This window comes from Drosophila arizonae, chromosome 5, assembly GCF_054131065.1.
Source record: "Drosophila arizonae isolate 15081-1271.41 chromosome 5, UAZ_ARI_1.0, whole genome shotgun sequence".
Taxonomy (NCBI): domain Eukaryota; kingdom Metazoa; phylum Arthropoda; class Insecta; order Diptera; family Drosophilidae; genus Drosophila; species Drosophila arizonae.
The window spans coordinates 25,099,449-25,124,862 of NC_142925.1; the positions used below are offsets into that span (position 1 = coordinate 25,099,449).

Sequence of the window (25,414 nt, forward strand, 5' to 3'; positions counted from 1 at the left end):
TTCTCTAATTTTAGGAATCTTTAGTGAAAATCTCGACTTCATCATTAATATTAAAATGAAGTGGGATTAATTCCGTCATCCACCTACCGCAATGAATATTTCAATGAATTTCCATTAAGACAGTCTGATATTTTCATTTTTAAATTTTTATTTTAGTTCTTTATTTGCTTTGAATTTTTAAAATTGTATTTTTGTTGTCGTTTATAATAAATATATATTCATATATGTATAGGTAATTATTATTCATAGACTTTTTATACATAATGTATTCTACTCATGTTTTGCTTATTTATTTGCTTGCAGTTTCGTTCATTCGTTACGACTTACATAATCTACATAATTATCTTACAAAAAGTGTGCCTAACTCTTTTATTGTTTTTGTTTGGTTTTTTTTTTTCTCATTTTTGTTTTCTTTCTCTTTTTTCGATCTTAGTATAAATATGCCTTGAATCCTTATCATTGTCTTCCAAAAGTTATAGTTAGTTAGTCCTAAGCAATAACTTTAGGTTTTTGTTTCGTTTTGTTTTGCATTATGATTATGAAAAAATACTTTGATCTTAACTATGGTACCGCGCTTAGTATTAACAACTTAGGTCAGTGCTATGCTTTAATTCTTAGGTCTAACTTTAATCATAATCAATGTGTTGTTCTTAACGTATGCGGAGGGCTTAACAAAATTGCAAATAATATATTTTATTTTTTTGTTGCTTTTCATTTCATTTTTAAATAATATACAACATGTGGGGAAAGGTGAGTGGATAGTCTCTGTTATTTGGGGAGCAACAATAAAGAAGATAAATAAAATAAAAAATAAATAAATACGGCCAATATGCTAAATGAAATACGCTGCATAGCTGCCAGATAATCAAAGTGGCTTCATCTATATATTATATAGAGTATATATATAATGCAAAGGAACAAATTATTTATGTATCTCATTTACATATGTATTTAAGAGTTAGTTAAAAATATTAAAATATTTAGTAAGTCGAAATTCAGTTTGTATCTATATATATTCTATTTTTTGTTAGCAAATAATACAGATTAAGTTGCTTGTTTTATTAATAATTATTAAATTAAGTTAAACATAAATTTTGTCTGGCGCTGAGCTCTGCTGCCAGCGCCTGGTCAAAATCTTTGTTAGAAAACTGGGCTCGGGTGTCGTATGTTTGGTTATTTTGTTTTTGCACTTAAATATAGGCTTAATGCTTAGAAAATAATTTAAATGTTCGAAATTTACAGAATTCATTGCACAACACTGGCTGTGCGTGAGTGAGTGCGCGTGTGTATGCGATTATGCATCTGTGTGTGTGCCTACATCACGAACAACATTTGCTTGCTTTCTTCGCTTTACATGAATAATACATATGCATATACTATATACATAGTACATATGTGTATGTATAGGATTCTTCTGTATGCTTAATGTATTATGTATATATATATATATATAGAAAAATAAATTTGGTATGCATTTTAACATTGTGTAATATCAGTTGTGTTTTCTTCTTCACATGCTCGCAAAGCTTTTCAATTGGGTTGTGGCTGCTTTCTAAGTTTAACTTGGCTTTTATTGTTTAAATATCAATTTTATTTTGTTTTGTTTTGATTTCCTTTTTTAGTGCTGCTCTTTTTGGTGGCCAAATGCGTCGATTTTTGGTAGATGCCCTACGTAAATGGAGGCGGGGCAGGTGGAATATTGTGGATAGAACTCTAGGAATTTGTTGCAGCTGGCAGCAGAGCAACACAACGAGCTGTGCCACGTGCTGCTCTGCGGCAGGTGCAACGGGCTGGAGATTTAAAAGAAATATGTGGTTGGCATTATCGTGGCATTATTCAAAAATCGACCCATTTGGCCACCCATTAGACCCTACGCGGCGAATAGTTGCGCTGCAGCAGCAACAGCTGCAGCCTGTTGCTGTTGTTGCTGCTGCTGCTGCTGCTGTTGTTGGTGGTGTTGCTGCTGCAGCGGCGCCATAATTGGTATGGCGGTGCCGTCGGCCGTCAGCAGCAGCGTTTGCGTTTGCGTCTGCGCTGGCTGAGCTGCTGCTGTCGGCTCGGCTAAGGCCATATTGGCTGTCGGCCAGTCCGCGGGCAACACAATCAACTGCTGCTGGCCAGCTTTGCTGGGATGCGCGATGATGCTGCCGTCGGCTGACTGCACCAATATGGTATTCGGTGGCAGATTGAAGCAGGTGACAGTGCCATTGGGTCCCACGGTTTGTAGCTGCAGCGCCGCCGGCTGCTGCTGTTGCGGCTGCTGCAGCAACATGGCAGATGTTGTCGTTGCAGCTGCAACCGCTGCTGCTGTCGCATTATGATTGCTGTTGCTCCCGCTGCTGAGATCAAGACCGTCGCTGTCGTTAACTGTTTGTTCCAGCACCTGCTGCTCCTCGCAGCCAGTCGCCTCCTCGTCGATGACCTCTTCCACCAGATCATCCTCGTTGAGCTCTTCGATGATGTCGTCTGTGTTGTCCACATAGCTGGCTGCATCTAGAGCAACGTTGCCTCCAGTTGCGACCATGGGCGGCGAGGGCGTCGGCGTCGGCATGGCCAGATAACCATCCGCCGACTTGGCTGTCAGTGCTGTGCCCTTGGGTATGCGGAATTTGCGCAGGATTTGTGCTGTCGATGAGCACAGGGCGGCATTCAGTGTGTCCGCATCATCATAAACATCCTCATCAATGAGCTCCTCCTCTTGCTCGATCAGATGCTGCTCTTGCTGTTGTTGCTGCTGCTGTTGTTGCTGCTGCTGCTGCTGTTGCTGCTGCTGTTGCTGCAGGTTGGATGCGTCTGGCGTAATGATAACCTGGCGACTGCGGTTGGCATTCGCATTGACGCGCAGCAAGGTGACCGCTGGCTTGCCGCCCGCTTGGCTGCCATTGAGCAAGGCGAGTGGCGGATGCTGCTGCTGCTGCTGCGGCTGTTGTTGTTGCTGCTGCTGAGATTTGTGAACAGCTCCACGTGCGGCCAGCAGTATGACAGGCGTCTTCTTGCCAATTGTTGTCTTTATGCCATTGCTGCTGCTGCTAACGTTGTTATTGTTGTTGTTGCTGTTGGCAGCACTGCTGCTGTTGCTGCCGCTGCTGTTGTTGTTGCTGTTGTTGATAATGGTACCGCTGCTGCTGCTGATGTTAGAGTTTGGAATGAGAGATGAGACAGCATTGGGATTATTAGTGTGTTTGTTGTGCACTTGCAAGTCGCGTCTGCTTTTCGAATGGCTACGATTATGTGTTACAAAGTCTGCGAATTTGTCGACGAAGCTGACAGAGGCGCTACGATTGCTGTTGCTGCTGCTGCTTTGAAAGCAACTGTTGCTGTTGCTGCTGCTGTTACTCTTGCCATTGCTGCTGCCGGCGGTAAGGCGAGCGCGAGTATTGGCTTGCTGTACGACAACATCTTCGTAATAGATTCGATTCGCTTCGCGCTGGCGACGTTGCCGATCATTCTTGTTGTTGTGGTTGTTGTGCATGTTGTTCTGAATGTTGTTGTTGCGTGGTGTGTATGGCTGCTTGAACTGCGCTTTATTGTTGTTTATGTTGTTGTTGTTCTTGTATGCTTGTTGTTGTTCAAAAGAACCTGTGGTTGTTGTATGGTGATGGAGGTGGTGGTTGACGCATGTTGTTGTTGTTGTTGTATTTATGAATTTTTGTGTGCAAATCATAAAAATATGACATTAAAACAACACAAAACATGAACACAACGGGCGAACCGAAAAGTTGTTGAGGAAAATGAAGAAAAAGAAAAAAATATTTGGTTGAATAAACAATTTGATTAACATTTTGCATAATTTTTGATATTCTCATTAATTTAAGGCTTTTGCTTAGTTACTGGGTTAGTAAATCATAATTCATGTATATATGTGTTTGTGTGTGTGTGTGTGTATAAGTGGTTAGGTGAGTTATGTACATGATATGGAAAGATGTTGCTGTGAGCTTAATAAAAATTCCAATTGGACCAATTAATGTTTAAAACGAATTAAAAAGGGATGCAAATAAAAATTGATTAATTCGTTACTGCTTAACGACACAGACTGCAATGTCATTCAAACTGATCAACGTATCGTTGCCTGCATTTAAACTCATTCCGATATATAAGAATGAAAATATATTACTATCGATCTATCGATAAAAAGTTTAATAAGCAAAGTGTTAGCGTTAACAGAAATTATAAAATCGTTTACATATATAACTGATAACTAAATGTAAAGCAGATTATTGTCAAAGCCAGAAATATATTTAAACCAAAACTATTATTATTTTAAAAGTTTATATTCATACTAAATTATGATCCCCATTGACTTTTTTCACAAATATTCTTATTGAAGAGATTCTGCCCTGCCTGACACTGCGAAAATAAAACCAAGAAATTGCCTAACATTGAAATAAGGAACAGAGTGCTCTGGATGTGTGTTAACAGGGAACGGATAATGGGTAAAGGATAATTGGTTCATGGATTGTTATGAATGCGCTTATACAAAAATTGGTTAAAAACAAACAAATAAAAACAAAATAATAAAACCAAATATTAACAATAAATAAAAAGCGAATTAAAAAAGTACACATACCTTGCACTTAAAATGTCCAATTTTATATTTATAAACATATGTATATACATTTATGTTATGATTTAGTTTTGATTTAATGTGAGGGTGTGGGAAGGACGTCCATTGTAAGCCAAATGCAAATGAAATGTTTTATGGAGTGTGCAAAAATGAATAAAGTGTGTGAAGTTTTCTGTTGTCGTATGCACACACACACACACACCCCCACACCCACATACATGCACAGACACTCGCTCACACACGATCAAGCGGTGTTGTATAAGTTGAATGTATGCGAGTTCATCCTTGCTCAGTGTGCTCAGTGTTGCAAAATGTGTGTGTTAAATGAGTATTATGAGTAAGCGTTTCGATTTATAACATATTTATGCATTTAATAATTTCTTTTTCTTTTTATATTTGCATTGTAAATGGCTTCCATTTGCGTTGCTTTTCAATTTTTAAAATCTTTATTTAGTATTATCTTTTGTCTTGTTTTTTTTTTTTTTTTTTTTTTTTTTTTTTTTTTTTTTTTTTTTGGTACTTTGGCTGCAGTTGTCGCTTTTATATATTTCGCGGTCGTGTTGCTTTATCAGAGCGCTAGAAGCACGGCTTCTGATATATCGTAGCTATAGTTTCATTTATATTTTATAGACGAGTTTTGTTTATCGTTTGATTGATTGATTGATTGGTCGGTTGGTGGGTTGGTTTTGTGTACATAAAATAAAACAAGAGAAAAGAAAGAAAAAAAAAAGAACAAAATCGCATTGAACACATTGTAATTAAAATCATCGGTGGAAGTGAAAATATTAAAATAACAAACAGATAATGCCTATGTACAATAAATTCTTCAAAATATGTGAGTTGTATTTCTTTATCGTATATGGTAAAATGTTAATTTTTAAAGTTTCAGATTTAGAGCACTGGAGAAGTAAAGTACGTAACCGATAGCAAAAATAAAGCTGAATTGAAAGATTTGATGTATAAAGTTTGCGCGATAGAAATACGATATAAATAAATGCACAAATTTAAATAAAAAACTAAAACTAAACTAAGTTAAGCAAGATTGTTACATACTCAGAAATAATATTATAATATCAATATATTGAATTGAAAATACTTAAATACACATACTTAAAGAAAAGCTACATGAAAATTGACTAACAATTAAAAATAAATCTTGTTAATGCGCATTTACGTTGTATTTTAATTCGCAATTCAAATCGAAAATGCGATTTTTATTTGAAAGTAGTGTGTGTGTGTGTTTTTAGTAGAGGTCGCGACGTTGCTCAAAACTAGTCGAAAACATAAGTGAAACGAAACGGAATTCAACGCAACGTAACGGTACAGCGACAGCAAATACGCAGCGCCGCCGTCGACTACGCAAGAGAACTGATAAAGAGAGTGTGAGAGACAGACAGCAATAGACAGAAAGAGAAATGGAGAGAGATAGCGAGTAAATCTAAATCAAACGAGAACGCGTTACACTAAAAAAATTACTTAAATTGTAGCGAGTAGCATAGATTCATTTAAATAGTCATAATTATATATATATATGTATGTATGTATATTGTACATACATATATATTATGTGTGTATGTATATAAATAGAAAGAGACAGATAAAGAGAGCGAGAGAGAGAGAGAGAGAGCGAGAGGGGGGGGGGGAAAGAGAGCTATTTGAGTGTGTTTACCTAATTTCTTTGGTTTCCAGCAGCGACGAGGTATTCACATCGTTCACCGCATTTATCATCGAGGTGGGCGAGAAGGGCAGGTGGTACATGGAGGAGGCATCCAGCGTATAGGCGTCACTACTCTTTATCAGCAGCTCGTTCTTTAGCTCCATAAACTGTTGATGCGGATTGTGGCTGAACTGGTGCTGCTGCAGCAGCTGATGCTGCTGTTGTTGCTGCTGTTGCTGCTGCTGCTGCTGCTGGTGATGTTGCTGCGCATCTAGCGCATTCGCATTCAGCGTGGGCTGCGTGCTCGCGTGCGTGGTGAAGGTGTACTGAGGCGCGGCTGTGGCGCTCATCGTGTACGGACACAGATCGCCCAGCTCGCCGGTCTCCAGCTTGGGCTGAAAGCTCTGCAGGCCATCGGGCGTCAGTATCTGGTAGCTCTGCACTGTGCCGATGACATGTTGCTGTTGCTGCTGCTGCTGATCGCTGGGCAGCGTCGGCGTAGCCGCGGCCGAGCTGAGGTAGGTCACGTTGTCCAGCTCGTAGTGCGTGGGTTGCGTCTGCGCCTGGCTGCTGCTCACCTGCTGCTGTTGCTGCTGCTGCTGTTGAAGTTGCTGCTGAGTTGTCGTTTGGTACGTTGCTGTTGTCGCCCGCTGCTGCGGCGCTGGTGCCGTTGTGTAAATAGTCTGCGTGCCGTCCAGCTGCAGCGGCACCAGATTGCCCGCCTGATCTTGGATCATGATGCTCTGTCCATGCAGTTGCTGCTGCAGCAGCGCCTGCTGCAACTCCAGCTGATTCGAGTAGATCAATGTTGTCGTCGTCGGCTGTGCACTCTGCGTGGGCGTGGCCTGGCCACGTTGCAGCGTCATGGAGCTGCTTGCGCCGGGATTGGCCAGCGCCAGCTGTGCACCGCCTGGCAGTATCATGCCGCTAAAGTCGAGCGAGGGCAACGTTTGCAGCTGCTGTTGCTGCTGAGGTGCAGCTGCTGCCGTTTGTTGTTGTTGTTGCAGTTGCTGTTGCTGCTGCTGCTGTTGTTGTTGTTGTTGCTGTTGCTGTTGCTGTTGCTGTTGTTGCTGTTGTTGTTGCTGTTGCTGCTGTTGCTGCTGCTGTTGCTGCTGCTGTTCCGCCTCGGCATTCTGCACCTCATCCAGCACGCTGTCAATCTGCGCCAAACGCTTTTTGGTTGGCGTGCTGCTGGGCGTGGCCGCATCACCCGACTTCAGTTTGCGCACACGCGGCGTTCTGGAGGTGCGGGCCCGTTTCGCAGCTGGCGTGCCTGTCGCCTCCGCCTTCTGCGGCGTACTCGCAGCGGAGCTGGGAGGCATGGGCACGTCCCCGTGCTTGTCCTTTTTGTGCATCTTCATTTTGTCCGGCCGCGAGAACTCCTTGTTGCAGATGGGGCACGCGAAGATCTTGCGATTCTGGCCCTCGTGGAAGAGGTACGCGTGCCGCTGGAAGCTGTACTTGTTCTTGAACGTCTTGAAAATGTCGTTCTTCGCACAGACTAGGCAGTAGGCCACCCCATCGATGATGTGCTCGTAGCGCGCTATGTCCAAGCCACGCACACTCATCTTCTCCAGGTACTCGCCCTGCTCGTCCTCAGCTATGACTCGCGTTTTGCGTTTGCGCTTCTGTTTGGCTGCCGCCGCTTTGGAGAGCATGCCAGGCATGGCATCATTGATGCCGTGTTGCGATTGCTGTTGCTGCTGTTGGTGTTGCTGCTGTTGCTGTTGCTGCTGCTGCTGCTGCTGGTGTTGGTGTTGGTCGTCGTGGCCGCTGATTGTGTAGCTAGTGGTGCCAGCCGCCTGTTCGGCTGCTTCGGCCTCCACTTCGGCCTTGATTACTTGGTATTCCTCAAAGTCGTGATCGTGCTCCATGCTCTGCTCCTCGTACTTCACTTGCAGGCCGCTCTCCTCGTCCTCCTCCAGCATCTCCTCATCCTCGCCCACATGCTGCGGTTCGTACTTGATGATGTCCGCGGCGACGGCGCTGCTGCCGTTGCTCAGGCAATCGCTGCTCCCGTTCTCGCTCTTCAGCACATGGTACTCCTCGTAAGTGCTGCCATCGAACTCGATGATCGTGCCATCCGTGTTGACTAGCGCCGTGGTCGTTGTTGTTGTCGCTGCTCCAGCACCACCCGCGCCCGCACCTGATCCTGCACCACCAGAGCCATCTACGCTGCTAACGATGGGCGTCGCTGCGGCGGCGCTAACCGCCGTCGTGGGCATGCCACCGTTATAGTTCTCAAAGACTATCGTCGTGGGCGTCTGGCCATCCTCTCCCGTTGTGGTTATGTAGTGATATTGTGGTTGCTGCTGTTGCTGCTGTTGCTGCTGCTGCTGCTGCTGCTGCTGTTCCGTGGCTCCATTCGTGGTGGCGTTCGTGTGCAGGATGGAGGACGAACTAATAGTTGTGACCACATTGTCTTTTGTTTATATTGATTGAAAGTACATATTCGGTTTGGTTCATATAAAAGATGTGTTTCAATGTAATATTTGCATAAATAATCAATAAATCAATTCGAAAAATCGAAATCGAAATCGAAATCGTGATCGTAATCGTAATCGAAATCGAAATCAACAATTCACTCAAAAATCAGATACCGAAATCAAATGTTGTGCAAAATGATAGCTACAAATCATCATCGAACAACAAACAGCTTTTCAAATGGGGCGGCACATCGCATTGGATATGGATATATCACCCAGATAGCTGTATACACTACTTACGAAAAGAAGTGAGTGAATTGGATTCTATGTTCATACTTCGTTTGTCGCTTCAATTTGTGTTTACTTAATTTCTACAAATTATGTAAGTGTTTCATACAATCATACAAACGTTAACTAAATCAATTTTAATGCCAACCAAATCTCTAAGAATAGTTGTTCAAAAATAAAAAACTAATTCAACAATTTCGTGTGTTTATTCCAATTCGACATTGGCCACACTTAATTGTAGTAATTAAGAATAAAACAAAATAATACTAAAAAATACCTGAGTGCAAAATACTTACAAATAATAATTGAACTCAAATAAACTACGCGCTATGCTCACAATGGAGTTGAGTACATAAATATCGATGGGCAGCACTTTGCGAACACTGCCGCGTGGAACAGCTTCCAAAGCAAATGGGCAGCACTTTTCAACATTTTAAAACGTTAGAAATTTCAATTCGTAAATTGAGTTGCATATTTAAGCTATTTTTCCACAAAACAAATCAATTTCAATAAATGATTTAATAAACTAGACGGGTTTAAAATAAAAATGGAATTCTCTAATAACTTTTTAAAATTTAAAATTATCTCTTTCACATCTAGTGTGCTTTCATATTTAGCATCGACTCCATTGTGAGCAGTAGAAAAAAACGAACTTAAGAGCTAAACTAAAAATGTCTAAATAAACTGAAAAATATATACGCTAATTTAATAAAAGAGAAATAAAAATAAAAATAAAAAGTTTTGAGCCTTTTGTCAAATGCGCTTTGCTATATTATTGGTTATATTCATAAACATTCGTTATAAATATATTTAATATATGTATATGTGTATGTCGAGGCCTAATTTGTGCATTTAAATATATGATATATATTTTCCTTTACAGTTATTCAATATCTGTTTTGCATTATAAATATAAAACAGAAATGAGACACTACGAACAAATACGCTCAGCACGAGAAGAGTTTGAAATTTGTGGGTAAAAAGGTGTGGAAAGTGTAAGAGAACTGAAAAGCGATTTATTTGTTTTTGGGATGCATGTCCTCTTTCTTTTTCTGTTGCATTTAATTTATGTTTTTTCTTTATTTTATTAAATTTCAGTTTGTGTATAAAAAGAACGCAAATGGAGGACCAACACATTTTATTGCATGATAATGGAAATTTGTATTGTTTTCTTCTTCTTGTTCTTTTGTTTTACTGTTAGCTGCAGTTTGATTTTTGGCACAAAAACAATAATACTTTGAAAATTAAGAAAATAAATCAAGAGTTCATTTCTACAGAGTTTCAATGAGTTGCATGATGGATGTATAGAATAGATATATACAGCATATAGATGGTATTAAATAATACTGGTTGCCAATTAGTATGGTTAGAGTAATCAAAAATAAAAGGAGTTAGTAAATTAGGCTGATAAATTAAAAACGAAAACCAAAGAGTCGAGCACACAAAATATTAGCAAAACAAACTACGCAAAACGACAAACGCAATTGGTAAGGATTTTCTTTACGGTTTCGTTTAAAGAGTTACAAATATTGGCAGAAAGAAATTGTTACTTACCGGCAACGCTGGTAGCAACATGTTGCTGTGGACTGCTATTGCTGCTGGCCACGGCAGCGGCAGTTGTGTGATATGTGGCCGCTGCTGCGCTTGTCGCCTGTCCATTCGCATCACAGAGAATTTCATTTTGCAGCTGATAGACATTGCCATCTGTGCTGGTATATTGCTGTTGCTGCTGGTGCTGCTGCTGTGGAATGCCGTTCAGTGTGTTGGCTGCGGGCAACATGTTGGTGCTGGTAATTTTCTGTTGCTGTTGCTGCTGCTGTTGTTGACTAGATGATGTTGCAGTTGTCGCTTGCTGCTGTTGCTGCTGCTGCTGTTGACTTAGTTTTGGTATTTTGCCCTCGAATTTACGCGACTGTTGCATGAATTGCAACTGTTGCTGCTGCTGCTGCTGCTGTTGTTGTTGTTGTTGCTGCTGCTGCTGTGATTGCTCGTTGAGCCCGCGTTTGGCATCTGTAAAAATGCGTTCGAAATTGTTATTACAAGAGCATTTAGGAGATTTTTGTTTGTTTGTGATGTTGGATGTTGGTTTGGATGTGGTTGTTATATGTTGGCAGTTAAGCGTTTGGGGTTGTGAAGCGACACACACACACACGCACACACATGTTATATACATATACACACACACATATATATATATATATATAGACATATATACATACATATGTAGCAAAAGCGAACGAAGCTGCATCGGAAACAAATCGAAACTCAAGCTGAAGCCGAAACTGAAGCCCAACCAGAAGTTGAGCTGCGAGTAGAGCCCATGCATGAAATGTCCTTTTTTAGTAAAACAGTTTTGGTTTTTGGTTAGTTTTTAGCATAAAGTTTCCTTTATATATATATATTTATATATATATGAATAGAGTGCTCTCATATATTTCTCAGGCGCTTACAAATTAGGACACAACTTTGACGACTTATGTTTTAGCAAGAATTTCTAATTTCAAAACAATTGTACAAATACAGTAAAAGCAAAACACAAATAGGAGACGAGAAACTAAAACGACGACGATGACGGCAATGAATTTAAAAAGGAAATTAAAACAAAAGAATCGCTGACAAAAGCGGCTGTGAATGGGAGATCGATCGGATTAAAATGTTAGTCAATGGTTATTTTGTTGTTGATTGGATTATGGATAGCTGGATGTTGCCGATGATGATGGTGATTGTGGTTCTTATGTGACTATGCTTGTTGTAGTTGTAGTTGTTGTTGTGACTGTGGCGTTGCAGAGGCTGTTGCTGCTGCTGATGTTGCTACTGTTGCTGCTGCTGCAGTTGCTGTTGCTGATCAAATTGTTGCTGCTGTTGCGCTCACCTGCGCCAACACTGCTGCCGCTGCTGCTGCTGTTGCTGCTGCTTCTTTCAATGGCTGCTGCAACTGTTGCTGCTGCACTGTCTGTTGTTGTTGATGCACTGCTGCTGCTGCTGGCAGTCGCCTCCTTTTTTCGCTTCGTGGGCGTTTTGCGTGGTGTGGAGTTCGCTTTGGCGCGCGCTCCACCCCCGCGTGCCCCTCTTGAAGTGGAGGATGTGGAGGACGCTGGCGATATGGAGCGATCGTCCTTATTGGCGCGCGGACTACGACCACGACTGCTGTTGCGCGAGTTATTCCGACGCTTGCTCGTCAGCCAATCATCATCGTAGTCTGCGTCGTATCTACGCTTCTGCTTGCGCCGCTTAAAGTCCTCCTCCTCGTCGTCGTCCTCTGCAAAGATTAGTGGAGAAAAAAAAGAGCAAAACAGAAAAGTATTGATTGTTGGGCTGATCTTGAGGTTGTCTGTCTTTGTGCTTACCAGTGCCATCGTCCATGTACTCCAGCAGCTCCTGCTTGGTCTTGAAGTCAGCAGGACTCTGCAGACTCATTGTATCCTCGGGCGTGTACTCGGTTTCCTCATCATTGAGCGTAAGCACGCTCTCTTTCAACATGGCTTTTACGTCGTCGGGCACATTCGGATTCTGTTGGATTTCATCCAGATCCAGATCAGGATTGCGCTCCTTGAAGCTCTTCGCCTTGGTGGGATTGCATTGCTTCTTCATTCTGTGATTAATGGGGAATTGTTATTATTGAAAACTAGCTCTAGGTGCTCGGTAGCAACCCACTTTTTATCACACAGAAGCACATCGAGGTGCGGTGGCAGCGGCGCAGCAGTTGGCACCACATTGGGCGGATCCTCTGGATGACGGCCGAGGTCGCGCCCCTCCAACCACGCATCGTATCGCTCGCTCTGGAAACGCTTGACAAATGTGTCCATGGAGATTTTGACCATGTCATTGCTGCAGGTACATTGCGTTGCACGCTTGCCGTACTCAATCCAGCGTTCCATGGCAAAGTTTGTGGATTCGGCGCAGTTGAAGCCATGATTGAAGCCGGCATGATAGCCGAAAGGAAACGTAATCATAATCTCACCCGATTCCTGGGTTATCTGTGTGTGGTAAAACATTGAGTACTTGAGACCTTACAGTTTCGTCAGTTTTGGGTTCGAACTGGCCTATATTTCTCAATTCTAAAACTGCTTTCTTCCTCATTAGCTAATCAGACAGATTCGCGTTTCTCGAGCTATTGCATTAGTTTTGTAATCGTTTGCAATTAAGTTTCGTTTACAGAACTGTATTCCGTAAATCCGTACGGGAGCGATATATAATAAATTTGTTTCGATAATCAATGATTAAGATATCCTTTGGATTACACAATACTTTGTTCCATAATTGAAGACTATTTAGAAATTTACAAGGTTTCCAAAACCAAATGCTTCCTAGATAGTCGAGTATCTTTTGTTTCATAGGAGTATCAAGAAATTTTTGACTTTTCAAAAAGTTTCCTGAACCTTCACACTTAGTTATTTTAACTAAAGTACCTACTACTAAATTGCATCTAACCAAATGGAGAGATAATTCGAATTTTGTGAAGAAAGCACTATAAGAAGGGGATCCATTCATAACATGGATCCATAATATGGCCAGTTCGAATTTCTGTCTTTTAGGTATTTCGAGAATCAATGGGAAATCCATATTGATTTTACCTTGCTAACTGGTACATTGTGCTGCTTAAGTATCTGCGGCGATATGAGCGTCATTTTATGTCGCAAATACGCGTTGCAGTTCTTATAGCTGGCCGGGAAATACTGATTGGCGACCTTCTCCAGGCGCCTGCCATATTCGGGCGGCACCACGTACCACGTTTTGGGCGCACCGAAATGCAGATAGTTGATCGAATACAAGTCCATGTCCTCGGTGTGCCAGGCGAATGTCGTTTTCCACATGCCAAAGTACAGGTAGGCAGTGTTGACGCCATCAATTTGTATATTATAGTCCTTGTTGACAAAGTCCAAAATGCTGCCCAGGCGATTTATGTTCCAGCTCTGTGAGAAATTGTGGAGGCATGAGAAAAATGACGCTCAGTTGGGTCCACCTAACACTTACATCCTGGTCAGAGTCTGTGATGCTGCCGCTAACATCGGCCCCATAAATGGGAGCCACGTAGGTTATATTCTTCCAATATTTACGCTCCAGATCTTCGAAATCAAAGTGCTTCGGTGTGGCATACCGTTCGGTGCTGGCCAATTCGCTGAATTGTTTAACCGTCAGCGGTTTCTTTTGTATATTGATCTGTTGATAATATCCCTGTTTTCCGGTAACCACTTGGCAAATGGGCGCAGGAATCGTCACATTCAAGGCGTCCAAGTCCGCATAGCCACTGCGACGAGGCACCCACTCAGCGGGCGGCACCACCTTGGCCAGGCCTGCTTTGTGGGCGCCCTGTGACTCCATATAGGCTATGTATTTGGGGAAGTCCTTGAACTCCTCCCAGGTGGGACGGAATACCATAATGCGCGGTATTTCGGACATTGTTTAGTTTTGCTTTCTATTATTTCTGGGTATATCTTACTTAACGCGATCTGTAACTGTTAGAGAAATATATATATATAGAGAGAGAGAGGGACAGATAGACAAGCAGAGAGCTGCCTCTACTGTCTGCATTAATCCAGCGCAGATGCCAACGACTTGACATGAATGCGTGCGTGCCCTGCCTCCTGCTTATGTTGCCGTTGTAGTAGTAGTTGCTGTTGTTGTTGCTAGGCAAACAGGAACAGCTGCAACTTCATTTCATTTCATTTTCGAGCGCCCTTTTTCAATGGGACAGCCAGTAACGACAACAACAATAACAACAGCCACAGCAGCAGCAGGCAGGCAGGCAGCCAGCCAGCCAGCCAGGCGGACTAAACAGGCTTCGGAGAATGGCAGGATATGCAGCCCGTCAGCCCGTCGGCTCGTCAGCCAGTTTTAATGGTTTGCATTGAAGAGATGCATTGATCTCGTTTTCATATCTTGACTATCTTACAAAATAAATTTCAATCCAAATATGATAATTTTAATTTTGTAGTTTTGGAACTCGGTTGTATTCAAATATTTCTGTTATAAGGCTGAAAGTTAATATTTTTAATTATAAATAAATAATAGTTGGGAAAAATTTGTCAAAAGTTTGTGGGAAAAATCGTTAGATATATCAATTCTGAAATGTTTTTATTGTTATAAATTAAATCAATCAGTCGCTGCCAGCAGGCCGGGGGATAAATATTTGACCGATTACATTTATAACATATATAAAAGATATATATTATTATAAAATCAATTGTTATTACAGTCTTGAAATTAGTTTTACCTTACCTAGAATGGAACTTAGTTTTTATTAGTTTCACTAATGACTAGATATTTATTCTAGTATTCATTATCATTATAAAATACTGATCCTTAAATGATAATACATAGTATCTGATCTTGCATAGTTCTTTTTACAAATATATATTTTTTTATAAATACACCTGATCCTTAATCCAATAACATGCTGTTCCACAAAATGGAAATATTAGATTTTTCCTTACACAATAAATATATTCTCTGAAATGTCTAATTAATTATTACTTCTATTCATAAATCAATTTTCACCACGTCTATTGGTACGTAGAGAATATAATTAGATTTTATTCCGGTCCAAATAGCTTCAAAATGGTACGAATTCCCAATAAGTATACTACTTTGATTATTTTTATCATCACAATATCCCTTCTTTTTTCCTGCTATATTTATAGTGAATACATATTAATCCTTTTAAGGTCCTCCGAGCTGCGTTTTCTGGGTTAATGTAATACATACACGAGCATATTATATGTATCTATGAAAAGCTTAAACTCTATAATTGCAAACACAAATACAGTTATACAGTCGTAGAAATGAATTTGTTAGATAAGCAATTTGAATTCCAAGTTTTGGCTGTGCCATATTCAGCAGCTGCATACATAAGAAACTCTAAAGGACACCAATTAAAATGGCGCAGAACAAAATAACGAAATGGCGAACCAAATAAATTAGGATACACCGTCCGAGAAGTACGCCCAATTGGAATAGGAATATGGAAATGCACAGAAGCCAAAGTACAAACCTCTTTGCGACATGCGAAATGTACAATGTTTATTGGCAGCCAAATCAAATTGATGAATAAACAAATTTAAGGAACGAACAGCAACAAGGACTACAGCGACAGTGACGACGAGCACAGCGCCGTGCGAGACATGCAAGCAAACTACATGGATGAAAATTTACGCAATTTTGGGTCTACGCAGAAAACTGTACCACCACCCGATGAGACGACTACGACGAGGACGACAACAACGAGGACAATGAAGAGAACCTAAGCGACGAGTGCGCGCTGTGTGCGCAAGCCAGAGAGAATGCTGTCAGCGCGAAAGGGCGAGTAGCAAAGTAGCGAGTCACATATGCACAGAGAGAAAGAGAGAGCAACTGCCATATACATATGTATTTGTATATTTATACGTACACAAGTGTGTGTGTGTGCATGTATGTGTATAGGTGTGTGTGTGTGTGCCATTTGGGTATGTATGTAAGTAATATGCATTGTGTATATGTATGGGAAGAGTGTATGAAAAATTTAAAACTCACTTGTGTGTGCGCTTCGGTTGAGTTTTAATTTAAATGCAGCCTCCCGCTCGTACTCTTGTTTTTGATATCTCTCCTTCTCACTCACTCTAGTGTAATCCCACTACGTTTATTTGTTGGTTGAATTAGGTTTGTTTCTGCAGTTTATTGCACATTTTGCTTTTGTTGTATTTTTGGCTTTACTGGAACAGAACGAATGTTTCTTTTCTTTTCATCTGCTTCTGCTTCTGTTTTGTCACTCCTTTTGTGTGCTACACATTTCTTTCTGCTTGCTTTTTGTTGCTTACGTTCAGGCGCTCTCTTTTGCAAATTAGGCCCGCTCTCACACACTCGTTCTCTTCTATTCTTTTTTCCTTGCGGCTGGCACTCGCTTGATTTTGCACAATTGCACAATTTGTTGTTGTTTATTTAACGCGGAGTTGTTTGCGAGCTTTTAACTGTAACTTTTAACTGTATACGACAAAGTTGGCCTGCAACATTTGGCGACTGTCTGCGCTTTTATTTTACTTGTTCGTTTCGTTTCTTTTCTTCTTTTTTTTTATTATTTGTTGGAAACTGCCGGCTGAGGCGGAGTTCTCAATATAGTATTAAGATTTTGCTGATGTTGTTACAATTATGTATGTATGTATATGTACATGTATTTATATTCTATGCATATAGATATTATGAACTGCTGCTTTAAACACACACACGGCAACGGGCGCGGATCAGCAACATGTTCTGAGCTGTCGGAGCTGCGAGCGTAAACTGAAACCAAGACGTGCCTGGCGAGGACGAAACAGCGCAGCCAAACGCCAGCGACAGCGACGCCGACTGCGACAGCACACACACACACAGAAGCAGGCGAACGGCCAGACACAGACATAGAGCGTTGTCCTTTTAATGCGAACGACGGTAGTAAAGCGTAATGTGCAAGGAAAACCAAGAGCGAACGCTCACAATAACGAGAGCAAAAACAAGTTTGACAGGATAATGTGTTATATAGAAACATACAAATAGGTGTGTGTGCGCGTGTGTCGGTGTCTGTGTGCGGAAAATGCAGAGGAAAAACGGCAGTTGGTTCGTGGCAAACAAAAGATTTTTGCGCAGCAAATGTTTTCTGAATTATTGGCAAAAACGAGCTGCAGCGAATGCTTCACAAAAGCAACCAAATTTTCTATGCTTCGTACACTCTCTCCCTCTCTGTCTCTCTCACTCCGTTTCTCTTTCTCACTCACGCTTCTTCAGCTAAGTCGCAAAGAGGCCGCTAGATAGACTATGTAGCAGTTAAACTGCGCCGGGCTTACACATAATAATGCTTTGTATTAGTCCGCGATTTACAGAGCTCTCTACATTGATCTGGGTAGGGGATCTGATGTATCGATTCCTTCAATCTATGGTAATCTACATATTTTCCAGCTGGTACTTGAATTCTTTCCGGGAAAATCTAAATAGTTTACATGTTAAATGTAAAGCGTCGATCAAAAGGGTCTCAATATCGTATGATCGTCTCGTGACAGATTTATAAATTTAATTTCTTATCATTTTGATACTACAATATAATGTGTTTAAAGTTCATTGGTAGAAAGAATACAGAATAAATAACTTATCTTAAGAAAAGGGGAATTGTTTGTAAGAAACCCAGAATTGAAGGAATATGATATCAATTATAATAATTATATCTTTTACACGTCAAAAATAAAAGATAAATGAAATAGATCTGCAAAACAAACAGTCTTAACGAGCTTTGAGACAGTTAAATTTAAATTTAAGTTTACCACAAAATTAACTCGATGGTATGATTTCGCAATACAGCCGAAAGTTTAGTTATTTTAAAAATTCGCCTGCTACACTGATCTTACAAGATGTCCTGGTAGCCCCACAATGCGTTCTACCTACAAAAGAGGAATACAATTAACAAGGAGAAAAAGCCTCTAAGTACAGAATTTAAGCAGCCGCAGCGCAAAACGAAAAAGCGAAACCAAACTAATTACAAGAAGAAAGAAAACGACACGTTGCACAAGGAAAATAATTTACAACATGTCATTAGCTGGGCAACGCCTATGCTCTGTGCCATGGGTGATGGCTAGAAGGAAGTGAGGAAGAGGAAGCGAAATAGAGAGAGGAATGAACAGCAGCAGCAAAGCCAACGACAGGATCAAAGCGTGACGCGAAAGGCCGTACGCGCAAGAACTGAACAGCACAGATGTATTGAGGCAAAGGAGCTGAAGTGCATTTCGTATGGGGAGCCGGATCCTGCGCGCTGTTAAACTCACAAACTTGTTTTTTACAAACGCAGCTCAAGCGTGGCATCGAGTAAAAGAGAGAGACAGAGGCTGGGAGGGGGAGAATGAGAGAGACAGCAAGACCAAGAGCGACAGAGCGTCGCAGCGAGCTTGAGTAAAAGCGACGAGAATGACCAAACGGCGGCGTCAACTTCCGGCAGGACAAGAGCAGACACATATACATACACACATATGCACACACACGTTGTGTACACAATGTGGTCATTGACTGAACGGTAAAAAGCGAAAACAGGAACCAAACAGCAGCAGCTAAAGCAACAACAACAACAGCTAACTGACTGGCGATGACGTCGTCCTGCGGTCGCTGTTGACGTCGCGTCGGCTGAAGCGAAAGCGCGTAGAGAACACAATAATGCGCGTCCCCTATTCACTATAGCGTGTGCTTCTATATATGTGTATGTGTGTGTGTGCGTATATGTATATGCTCGTGTGTGCGCCTGTGTGTGCGTGTCTCGTGATTCACACAGCATATTTTCTAATACAATTTCATTTTCTCGTAAAATTTCAATTCGCCAGCGGCCTCAGCTGCTGCGCCAGGAACAACAGCACCACCAACAACAACAACAACAAACGTTATTTATTATTCTAGCGCTGCGCTGTGCCCGTTTTATATCCTTTTGTGAGGCTTATAGCACACGCGTCATACAAAAAGCAAAGCGCGCGTCCCCATTTTTTCAAGTTTCCCTTTTGTTATCTCAATTGCACAACTGTGTTGTTTTTTTCTTTTTTGATGTAGCATTTTGGCTCGGTCCAATGCTTTGTTTTGCTTTGCATTTGCCGACTGTTCATTACATTTGGTACATATCCTTGGGATTTAGAGAAGGGACTCGGTACCAGGAGCCGCTCGATTTTACAGTTTACATATTCTGGTGCTGTTCGTATTTAGTTATTGTTGTACTTGGATCGGTGGCCGCCATTGCTGTTGCTGTTGTTGTTCGCATACAAATTGAAGCTTTCAATGCTCGCTGCGCTGTATCGTTCTTGCGCACTCGCAATTGCAATTTCTCTTTCTCTCTCTCTCTCTCTCTCACACACACTCGCAAATGCACAGCAATACATAGAACGCGCTCTCTCATAATATTTAATGGCTCACACTCTCTCAGCTGCCGCCTTTGCGCCCAGCTGCCGCCTCAATCTAATTAATTCTCTTTTGCGCTTGACGTTCCGTTTCGCCTTGTCCGCCATTGTTTGTGCCGTTTGATTTGCGCTGCTGCAAAATGTTTAGTCTGCGTCGCTGTCAGCGTTTTTGCTGTTGCTGTTTCTAATGCTTGCCTTTGTTGTTCTTCTGCTGTATTTTATTTTGTTGCTGCTGCTGCGCTTGCTCCTGTTCTACGCACGACGTCAACATTGCCGCCGACGCCACATTCTTGCATTGATTTTGTTGGTCAGCGGCGTCGCCATTTTGAAAGCGCAAAGCAAAAAACTTTTGTAGAGCAGAAGAATATAAGGCGACAAATGTAATAATTTTAAGCCAACGTCGCGCGTGTTTAAGTGCCTGGCCGACCGGAAAGCAGGAGCATTCGAGACAGCGCTTGGTTTTTTATGTTTTTACTTTTTCTTCCTCGGAAATGCTCCAATTACACCATTTTGAGAAAGGAGCTATCAATTTCACCCTACTTTAAGAGTGAAACACAAGATTAAATATATGTATATATATTAAAGCTATTATTCATATGACAATTTTCAACATGAGTTCATTTAATAACAAATCTAAATATCTTACGTTTATTTAAGTAAACAAAGTAAATTTGTTCAACTTATATTGCAAAATTATTTAATATTCTAGTTATTTTATTGCGAATATTTCTCTATATGATGTTTTAAACATTTCAGAAACAAATTTTACAAAAAAGTATGCTATACTATTAAAGGCTTTATTATTAAAGCTCTCAAAATTTTAATTTTATTTGGATCAGCTCAAGTAAATTAATCTTCTGTAACGATCTAAAAAAATTTTTTTAAAAAATTGTTTTTTTTGAGTAAGATTAAAAAAATAAATTGAAAATTTTATTCATTTAAATCTGATACAAAATATGTTTAAGTATTTAAATCTTAAAATTCCAAGAGTCTTGACAAAGGGCATGTTCTTTTGCCCAGCAACCCGTTTAAGACCAACCTGTACGACCTTCAACCCCTTCATATATATACATACATATATGCAGGTTGGGTCAATGCCAATTTTATAACCCCAAAAAATACTAATTACCCTCAATCGGGCCACACACATACACACCAACAACAACCACTAACCAGTACGGACCTGTTGAGCTAGCCACAAGTTTTAGGGGGTTGTCTATACTATATATGAGGGTACACCTGCGATTAGGTCGGGAAATCTATGCCAACAAACACCACCTAGAATAGAGAACCACCCAGAGACAGTCAAAACAAACAATACAATATATACATATATATAGACAAAGAGAGAGCGGGGGTATGTTTATGTTATGCTTTATGAATGGGAGCGCGACTCTAACTACCACCAAGTCGCACTTTGTTTTGGTTTCTGTTGTTTTCTTTTTTTTTTTTTTTTTTTTTTTTTTTTTTGGGAAAACTCCTAAAAGTGACGAAGACGTTGTGTGGATGAGGCTGATGACATGCCGGCACATGCCAATGAACTGCAAGGTGGGAAATACGCTGCTCTTGACAGTGGTGGTGGTGGTGTCGGCGGTGGTGGTTCGGTTAAGCACATGACCAAGAGCGGAACACAGCAGAGCACATGGCTTTTCCGTGGTGGTCGGTCGGTCGGTGCCTTATATTTGACTTGGTGGTTGCTGCCGGCTTACTCCCTGATGGTTGGGCTGATTGGGGGCTTTTTGTACCCGGTGTCAAACGTCCTTGCACCTACAAAGGCCGTGGACGCCTTACACCGTCTGCAATGTGCGTTGTTGTTGTGAGCGGAACCACCCCATGCGCCATGTGGCCCAGAGCCAGTGCGCCAAAGTAGGTCGTGGACATGGTCGCATTGCCGGTGGTTGCTCTGCCGTTAACTCTACACACTGCACGGCAAAGCAGAACTCAGCTCAGCTCAGCTCTGCTCTGCTGGGTTCAGTGGTGGTTCCAAAAATATATCTATATACATATATGTGTGTTGGCCCAGACTTGTCTAAGGGTTACATTTTGTTTATAAACATTGCACAAAACAGCTGATTTTTGGCAACATCCCCCAACAAGCGTCGTGGTATGCGTGTAGGGTCGGTCACGACCAGAGCCAACCGGGCCAACACTCTGACCAGCTGACGAGCCCGGCAGAGGCTCGACTCAGTATGGCCAACTCGTGCAGGCCAACCAACACCTGCACTTCAAGTGCTTAGTCCAGACCTCAGAGGCAACAGCAGCAGCAGCTGCTTGACCCGAACCAAGCCTGGCGGACTGAATGACTGCGTTACCATCTGTCGCCACGCAAAGGTACGAAGGATAATAAATGCTTTGAACGCCGGCTGCAACCAACTACCTCTGCCTCTCCTCTGCCTCTGACTGACTGCCTGCTTAGGGCAGCTGCCCGCTGTTGCATTGATTGCGACTACAGACAACATCTGTTTTCAAATGGGAGTTCCCCTAAAAACTAGATACGACAACTGCAACTGCAACTGCGGCTACGACTGCGACTGCAACTGCTCCTGCAACTGCTATGGCATGCGCCATGACCCAAAGCAGAGGACTGCCCTACACAATGCACAATGCAGAAGGCAGCATCTGCAGCAATTGCTGATGCGTTTCCATCTACAGTTGATATTTCAACTTGGCAGCTGATGGACGTCGCTCGATTGATTAGCTGCGGTTGCTGCTCAGAATACACACATGTGTCTGTGTGTGTGAGAGAGTGTGTGTGTCTGCATTGAAATAGTTGAGCGATTTCTGAGCACTGTCACAATCTAGCTTCAATTGATTAATTGTAATCATTTACGTAGTTGCATTAATAATAATTCGGCGGGCAGATGCATAGTGACATAAGTTCTACATGTTTTAGCTTCAACTAAATTTAATTGAATTTGGTAATGAAAGAAAAATAAATAAAGAAATAAATAAATCAAGACAAATTTGAGCTTTAAATTCGATATCACAGTTTTCTTTTTCCCAGACTCAAACCATACGAAGTTAATAATAGGCAGCTCGATTGCAATAAACAATTTATTAACTTTTTATAAAGCTGTAATAACAGCAAATGATTAACAATAAACAAACACACAACACACATTTTGATCTAATACTGTATTGAACGGGGAATAACGAGGAACAGGCTATCGAACAGAACAGACTATCCAATTTTGTAAAGATATAAAACTTGTTTTTCACATTAACAGCAGTTATGCATACTCGATTCCTTATAATCGCAGCTGCTTGACTTTGAATATTTATTTGGATTTGGGTGTCCAGAAAGTACAAATGGATTCGAAGCGTAACGTTTCCACCAACAAAATTGTATATGCTGGTTAGGCAACATTAGCAGCTGTCCGAGCTGCATCACCTGCATGTGCCCCCCAGTAAAAAGGAGCTCGCTTTTCAGTTCCACCAGCCAGTCAGCCAGGCAGTCAGGCAGCCAGCATATGGATATCAGAGATAACAAGGTACAGCAATGTTTGAAAACCAGATACGTTCCAGACGCAGCTTTTCGAGCAACTGTAATTCAATACGTGCACAGGGGCACGATCGCCCCAATTGAGCAAGGAATAGGACCCAAACAAAAAATTTAAAAATATGGAAGGAAAAAGTTTCGAATTGCATTCCCAACTTGTTTTCGGAAAAACCGGTAGCTCACACACAGGGTGAGCGATAGAGGGGGAGAGAGGGGGAAAAGAGGTTACCGGGCGTGGCCAGGACAAGGTATTCAAATCGATACGATCGATCTACAGAGATTACATACAAGTTGTCTGGCAAAAAATAAAAGAAAAGGGAAGAAAAGAAAAAAGATAACAGTTACAACATTTAAGATTTCCGTTTAGGAAGTGCAAAATGGAAGAAGAGACAGCAAAAGAATAAAAGACAAGGAGCGAACAGAGCTGAAGGCAGAGAGAATAAAAATCACGCACATCCGAGCGACAAATCCTGTCGCAGCTGCGCATGTGCATCCTGTGAAATGTTTGCGCAGGCGTACAATGAACTTTGCTTGGGTGTCCTGTTCCCGGCCCCTCTTTCTGCTTCTTTCTCTCTTTCTTTCCACTCTACTCTCTACTCGCTGTGTGCTGCCCTGTCTGCAGGTAGGCCACAGACACAGACATCTTGAGGACCCGAACTCGAACTCGAACTCTGGCTCAAGCTGCGAGAAGCAGATGTTTCTCTGGCGCTGTCTTTGTCGCAGGTCAGTTGTCGTCTGGGCTAGCCTGGACGTGGGCCTTTGTTTCATTATCCTGCGTCGTTGCCCTGCCTCGCTGCTTAAGGGTTGTCTACGCATGTCAATTACTTTTTGCTGCTTTTCAAACATTTGTTTGACGCTTTGTTTACACCGCGAGCCGAGGCGCGCTTGTTTGATTAGAAGAAGTCATTAACACCGCGATAGCTGAGCAGCTGTCGCCTTCAACTTCGGGGCGTGGCCAAACCAAATATCACTAATAATAAAAGACTACAAACGGTTTTAGATTAAGGAAACGTTTAAAAGCTGTCTTAATTATATGCCAAAACAAAATCAAGTTCTGTAGATGGAAAAGTATTTAGTAATTACTCGTTAGTTCTAATGCTCTAACCAACTATCTCTATCACTGTAATGGTTTTCCATTACCTTAATAATTGATCTTACAATCTTAAATTTGACTTTTGTTTGCCTTTCTTTGCAAATAAATAATTAAGATCTAAAGTTCTTTTGACAAATATGTACTATATACATAAAGCAATAATATGAATTATCTAGTAAAATAAAATAATCAAAATAAAAGTTAATTGCCAAGTTACATAATTTAACTGTAAGTATAGATTACCGGTTTTTATAATCAATAGAGTAATATAATAAACATTTCTGAGAATAATAGCAGAATTTTTTAAATTTTAAATACACAAAAATTACTATATAATGGCCAAGCTATCGTCATCTGCAGAAACATAAAATTACTTTGTTCAAAATTTATAAATTTTTGATATGTTCCACAACATTCAAAATTTGAAGGCAATGATAATATGTATTATCGCAGACCGACAGACGTTCAGATTTTGCATAACTAATACTCGATCTTTGTGCAAGCAATTCATATTTATCTTAAGTTGCCAAAATATAGAATAAACTAAAAATCAAAGCCGCAGCTCAAATTACGCATTGACCGGCTACAAAAAAAATATACGAAACCCAAAAGATAAAGGCGAAGGAAAGAGTGCGCCGCAAAGAGAGCTGTCAATTAGGCTCGACAATGCGGCTCGCTGCACGGCACAAAGGTAACTTGAAAAATCAATTTTGTGCGAAACTTGACTGAATTGCACCTCATTTATAAAGCAAATTAAGAGTAACTTACCTTTAATTAAGAAGTCGCTGCACTTTTTTCTTACATGCTGCTCGGCTCGTATGTTGTTATCGATAAAAAAAAATTCTTTCTACAAATTCGCAATAGTTTGGGGCTCAGAACACAAACCCAACAACAAACGGCGTACGTGACCGAGTTCACAATAGACGTGTATATTCGGTTTATTTACAATAGATCAGCTCGCACTGCTGGACATGCCTGAGTGTGGGTGTCAACACGTGTGTGAGTGTGTGCTAGGCTGT

The 25,414-nt window shown here is 41.2% G+C and overlaps 1 protein-coding gene across 2 annotated transcripts; it reads right to left on the reverse strand.

Annotated features, from left to right (window-relative positions):
- Nucleotides 1-130: 130 nt before the first annotated feature.
- Nucleotides 131-25,306, reverse strand: LOC108616129 (Lysine demethylase 4B). Of its 2 annotated transcripts, none has more exons than XM_089470991.1 (9): nt 25,164-25,306; nt 13,910-14,391; nt 13,510-13,848; nt 12,590-12,912; nt 12,283-12,527; nt 11,808-12,194; nt 10,490-10,945; nt 6,234-8,643; nt 131-3,128 (listed from the first exon to the last, which is right to left on the reverse strand). In XM_089470991.1, exons 2-9 carry the CDS (start codon nt 14,333-14,335, stop codon nt 1,871-1,873), a joined length of 5,844 nt encoding a protein of 1,947 aa, XP_089327117.1. In that variant the 5' UTR covers nt 14,336-14,391; nt 25,164-25,306; the 3' UTR covers nt 131-1,870. The 2 variants fall into 2 exon arrangements, with proteins under 2 accessions (XP_089327117.1, XP_089327118.1); XM_089470992.1 differs by lacking the exon at nt 131-3,128 and adding an exon at nt 5,026-5,169.
- Nucleotides 25,307-25,414: the final 108 nt, after the last annotated feature.